The sequence below is a fragment of the Lepisma saccharinum genome, chromosome 1, assembly GCF_977018435.1.
Source record: "Lepisma saccharinum chromosome 1, izLepSacc3.1, whole genome shotgun sequence".
In the NCBI taxonomy this organism is placed as follows: Eukaryota; Metazoa; Arthropoda; class Insecta; order Zygentoma; family Lepismatidae; genus Lepisma; species Lepisma saccharinum.
The window spans coordinates 140930440-140936439 of record NC_139229.1 but is presented as its reverse complement, the minus strand read 5'-3'; the positions used below and the strand labels follow the sequence as shown (position 1 = coordinate 140936439).

Below are 6000 nucleotides of genomic sequence, written 5' to 3'. Positions count from 1 at the left end.
ATATGTCACAAGAGGGTGTGGATGGCCCCATATCGGAAAAGGACGAATCTTGGAAGCTTGCAGGTTGATTCTGTTGAGGTAACAGGGTAATAATGAAAAACTACAAGTTAAAGAAATAATTTTGTAACTGCAATGCTGTGGGCCAGCACTGCTGGCTTTGCTGTACTGGAGTACACATGCATGGTAAGGCAGAGGACTCAACTGCCTTTCTAGTTAACAGGATCACTAGGACAACCATTCTGCATATTCATAATGTTAATATTATTATTATAACTTGGTTATACAGGTAAATGTTTGATGTACAAAAATGCCAAAAGTAAAATGGAGGCCTTTAAAAATGACAATTAGATTAAGCAAAAGCAAGTAAGAGGTAAACTGCAAAGAATGAAAAGATGTGAAACAAGCACTAGAATTATTTAATAATTTCCACCTTATACAGTTGGCTCATTTTGCATAAAATATGCAAATGCAAGAATGTTATTGCATAAAACAAGGCTGTACAATTAAAAAGAAATACAAATTCCTAAAAAAAATTAACCATGCTAAAAGCAACAGATCAGTAGAAGCGTTAAAAAAATATAAATTACAAAATATTTGTTACAAGTAAAGAAATAATGCTCTTTTTTTTAAAAAAAACAACTGACAGTTACTATGAAATAAAATGCACTTGTGTATAAGAAAAAAGTAGCAATAATTCCAAAGAGAGTATTACTCCACCAAGAATCTGTTAATTACAGGAAAAGCATTTGGAAAAGCCAAATTATGCGCTGTAGATGGAAACAGTGAAATTGTAGACCCATTGATAACAATAGCCCTTGAAGATTCCTTATTATTTATTGGTAACTGATGCAACAACTCAATAACACCTCTTTGTCCATTCATACACAAAGGTTTCCACTCCATGGAATTGATTTTAGCACAACCATTATTAAAGGAATAACATTTGCAACATCCATCTCCCTATTATCACATTTCTTTACAACATGACTTTGTTCCCTGACATTATTATCTTTCACAAGGTACACATTTCTACATTCTCTCAATCACATTAAAATCTTATCCAAGGTATATTCACAAGTATGCACAGCAATGATAGGTACATGATTCATAATATTCTGATTTAATTCACTGCTTTGTTTATAAAGTCTTCAAGTTCAAGCAGCTTTAATAACTATATGTAACTAAAACCTAACTACATTCATTGATCTAGCTATTCTTGTAGTGATAGTTTACTACTGATTGCATCTACTCTGATTTTCACATGTTTAAATATGTCTTCTGCCAGCTCATCAACTGATGCAAACCTAGTCTTGCTAAAGCTAAAAATATCTTGTAGGAATCCTAGAACTTGATCCTGAAATTAAGGAAAAATAAATAAATAAATGAATTTGGAACACCCACATTGTCTAATAGCAGAGGCACAACCACAATTTTTTTGTCGGGGGGGGGGCATACCAGGATAAACGTACCGATAATAATAATAATGATAATATAATAATAACAATGACAATAATGACATTATTATTATTACTACTACTAGTAGTGGTAGTAGTAGTAGTAGTATCAAAGACGTGATTATCCTCATAAATTATGCAAAAAGGGGGTAGAACAAATTGAAATATTTTTTCAACACATTCAATTTCACACTAGCTAATAATGGAAAACAAGCATACAACATGAGAAATTATAAGAAATTACGCAGTGTTAAAAATTAAAGAAATATAATAATGTTGATTTTGTTGTTGAAATTTGTAGTTTATGAATTTGCATTTTTAAAAATCATAAATGTAGTCATAAGCTCCTTAGCCACCCACCATTTAAAATAAACTCTCAGGTTCATTGAAAAGAAAAGTTAATTTTTATATTGAATAAATATAGACTATAATTTTTTGTGCTGTTAGTTGTAACATACAATAGCAATACATTATAAAGTAGTGAGTTTTTACAAATATAATCATTAATTCTACTGAGTTATAACATGATAAAATATACTACTTCAATAAAAAAAAATTGTCACAATTAGAACAAAATACATATCTATGTATGATTTTGAAAATAAGTTTCATATAGAGATATTTTTGGACATAATGTATGTTTCACTGAGTGTGACGTGGTCTCCAGAGGCATGCCACTCATGGAGGAATGCCCACACAGAACATGCTTGCTAGCACCATACGTGCTTGAATCATGATGAAAGATGGAGTACAGGTTGTTGTGTGTTACGAGTGGGCACATGGCACGAGTAGTATTGACATCCATGTATGCCTCTTGGGGTCTATGGCCTGGGTGTGATGTCAGAGTAAATGGTGTATGCAGTTCTGTGACAGGTATGAGAGTAGAAGTCGACCAGCAATCTGAAAGACCAACGACACCCACTATTGGGGCTGGGGGGGGGGGGGGTGGACCTTTGGCTGCCACCTGAGCACACAGTATCATTCATGACATTTTGTAACATCACATAGTGGCGGCACAACTGGTATCTCAACAATTGATTTTCAATCACAATGCCCTAAGAATGGACATCATCTCCTGCATTACGATCAGGAAGGCAATCGGTTTCTGACCTGCATTGTGATGGGAGTCAAGAGCTGGGTCCACCATTGTACACCAGAGACAAAGCATGCCTCCATGAAGTGGAAGAACCTCACTCAAAAAGAGAAAATTGACCAAAATGTTGCAAGATCCTGCTGACAGCGTTTTGGGATGCCCAAGGTATTCTGTTGCTGGACTTCCATCCTGTGTGGTGGAAAGATGAATGAACTCAGGTGGTGTGAAACACTGACAAGGTTGAAAGCTGCCTTTTGCAGAAAGAGACCAGGTGATCTGGTGATCTGCTTCTCGATGACAAGTCAAAACCTCACATGGAAGTGACTACAACACTTTTTGATAGATTTGGTTGGGAATGCCTGACCATATTCCCTACACAATCTCGTGCTTGCACCCAGCGATTTCCACTTCTTCCCAGCTTTGAAGAAGTTGTTTTCTGGACAGTGCTACATCAACGATGATGAATGGGAGTTTGCTCTTTGCACCTTTATCCATAAGAAGGGCATGGGGTTTTACACAAAAGTAGAAGTATGTCTCTTTCCAGTGATGTGCACGATTGATTGATTTAGTTTATTTTACTTCATGTTTTGTGCCTCTTGGCTAATTTGCGAAGATGGGGATGAGTGATGAAATGATGAAATTGGTGAATGGACATTCACAAACAACCAAGCCCGAGTGGGATTCGAACCTGGGACCCTTGGCGTCACAGCTCGATGTGCTAACCACTCGGCCACATGGTCCGGTTGATGTGTACGAGTTCCTGAATAAAATGTCTTGTGAATACAAGACTTACAAAACTTATTTTCCACATATTAACCTTAGGGTTAGGGACCCAGCATGGTTCTACTACATCACACTGTATAGACAACATGTGTAACATAGATAACATGTGTAATTAATATATGCTAAATCATTAATCCACTATAAGAACTATGATAATGTAAGTGGTTTGTACATAAATAAAAGCAAACTACATATATACACACTGCTTACCTTAAAAAAGTGACATGTGTCGCGAAGATTTTCATCTGGTCCTAGGAATCCCCAAGCCATCATAGGGCTTATCTGCTCTGAAATACTATAGAAATGAGCCATGAAGCCATTTGGAAATTTTAACATCCTTCGTTTTGCTTTCAGGACTGACCATACAGCTGTTGTCAAGGCCTGAAAAGTATTTTTGTTAATAGTATTTGTACATATTATACAGACTACCCATAAGGGTGTTCAAACATTATTCACTAGTTGCATGAAACATTTTTAAAAGACAGATAATTACTAACTTTGATAGCACTCTTCATCTAACCCATAACACCCCTTTATTTATCTGATTGGCACTTGCGTCATTTGACTTGTCCAAGACACAAGCATGCAAAGGTTGTTAACTAGTTTCTCTATTCTTAACACTGTCCACAGATGCTACTCACTGTACCATCTGTAACTTGTACAAACATTTGTTTTGTGCTAGGCAAATGGGCTATTTATTCATTGTGTTCGAGGTGCATTATTATTATTATTATTTTTGTTATTGCCTTTTTTCTATCTTCCTTTCAATTTTATACAGATGCAGTTTAATCAGAGACGACTGATTTTTAAGGGACTCGCAACTTCCTTCTGAGTGCATTGCAGCCACAGACCATCTAGATACAGACTGGAAACAATGCACTTTTGTTAGAAGCCGCACATCTTCGCTCGCTCATAGCCAAGGGGATAGAAATATGGCAAAGCTGAGATTATAGCTTGTTATTGTTTTCATATTTATGAAGAAATTATTTGTTCTCACTTGTGGAGTGGAATATGTAGTCATATCCTTATTAGTAAACTTAAAAATTGCAATCTTGTGTGGTGCAATGACTCACAATCTTCAAAATAGTTGTTGGAAATATGAAGGTATGCTCGCAGCTATGATAGAAATTTTTGGCTTCAAGTTGACCCACATTTCTAGTCTGGTATCTAGAGGTCTGTGATTGCAGCTACGTGTTCGAGGTGTGTAACCGGAGAGAATCGATTATTATCAATTATGAGGAAGATATCATGGTGGATGTATGTAGTGAAAACTGGCTAAATTCAAGGTAAGTTTTGTTGAATAAGCTCGTTTATTATAAAAAAATTAAGTTGTTTTTATATATTTTTCTCATACCATGAGCCTTTTCAAGTGTAGTAAAATAATCTTTGTTTCACATTACGTTGATGTTGATTCATAAAATATACTATTGTGAAGGCTTGCGTGTCAGAAATGGCGAAATAATGTAAAAACACAGTCCAGTTTATTTTGTAAAGGAGTTTTAATAAGTCTAGGTGGAGAGCAAGTGAGTGGTTAATTTGGCTTGCAAAATATGTCAGATTGTAGAGAAATATCAATAAGCACCTACAGTCCTGTATTTTCATCAGAAATTCGGTAACAACTCGGAATCTGAAAACTTATGGTTTAATGTGAAATGCAAAAATGATATTTTCCACATAAGAGACAAAATCACAAAACTAATCCCCTTTAAATGTTTTGAGTAGTGTGTGCTTTCATTGGATATGTCGAAAAAGTGAGCATAAATATTCTCTCTCTCTCACAGACATGATTTTCCTATAAATGAAATCCAGCAGATTTTGATTTGGGCGTGATAGTTTTTTTTCACTTATGTTTATGAAACTCACAGAAAGATCACTTAGTATACTTTCTCTTTCACAAGAAGTGTTTCTTATTTCAGAAGATGCCTCAAATCTGTTCTCAGAAGGTATATCAATTTTCCTGCAAGTTACAAGTGGTCTGAAAAAAAAATGTTTTATCATGTACGCTTGCTGCCATATTGTACATATCGATATGCTCGAAAATTCGATACATGCCATTCTTTGATACACACATCAAATACAAATTCAAGTGAGTTTCTTTACCCGAAGAATCTGTCGTCCCACTTTTGAGTAGGTTTGAATCACTGAAATGTGGTCCTTGCCACGAATCAGTCATAGAAGTAAGACAGAACTGACCACATACGTATAAGTACACAATTAAACAACACTAAATTTCGATCTCAGGCTGCATTACTCTCAAATAAAGATTTTGCAAAAATATAAAATTTTAGGAAAATGTGATGGAAAGAAATAATATTCCATGGCACTAAACCTGTATGAAGAATTTATCATATTTATGAACAGAATAAGAAGTCAATTTAATCTGTTTTCTCAAATATGTAGAACCCCAGTTACCAGCTTGGTCACCTGAAAAATTAATGTGAACTTCTGTTTCGGTGATGATGACTGAACATTGGAAAGAAAGAAATAAAGAAATAAAAAAAAGCTGCAAAGGAAACATGAATAAACTCAAAACATCAACACTAAGAATGTTGGGGATATCCAGGACATGATGAAATATCATCAACTTTATAATGAACACAAGTGGTAATATGCAGGATGAGGAAGAGATGAAAGCCAAGTAATTATTCAATTATAATGCAATGGTGTATC

The 6000-nt window shown here is 35.0% G+C and overlaps 1 protein-coding gene across 5 annotated transcripts in view; it reads right to left on the bottom strand.

The window, feature by feature from the left end:
• Positions 1-395: 395 nt before the first annotated feature.
• Positions 396-6000, bottom strand: part of Miga (mitoguardin) — a 563944-nt gene continuing 558339 nt past the window's right edge. For all 5 annotated transcript variants that reach the window (XM_083139480.1, XM_083139484.1, XM_083139469.1 and 2 more), the window contains 2 exons: positions 3541-3711; positions 396-1354 (listed from right to left, as the gene is read on the bottom strand). In XM_083139480.1, the coding sequence (XP_082995606.1) occupies positions 1211-1354; positions 3541-3711 (315 nt within the window). In that variant the 3' untranslated portion in view covers positions 396-1210. The remainder of the gene's footprint in view (positions 1355-3540; positions 3712-6000) is intronic.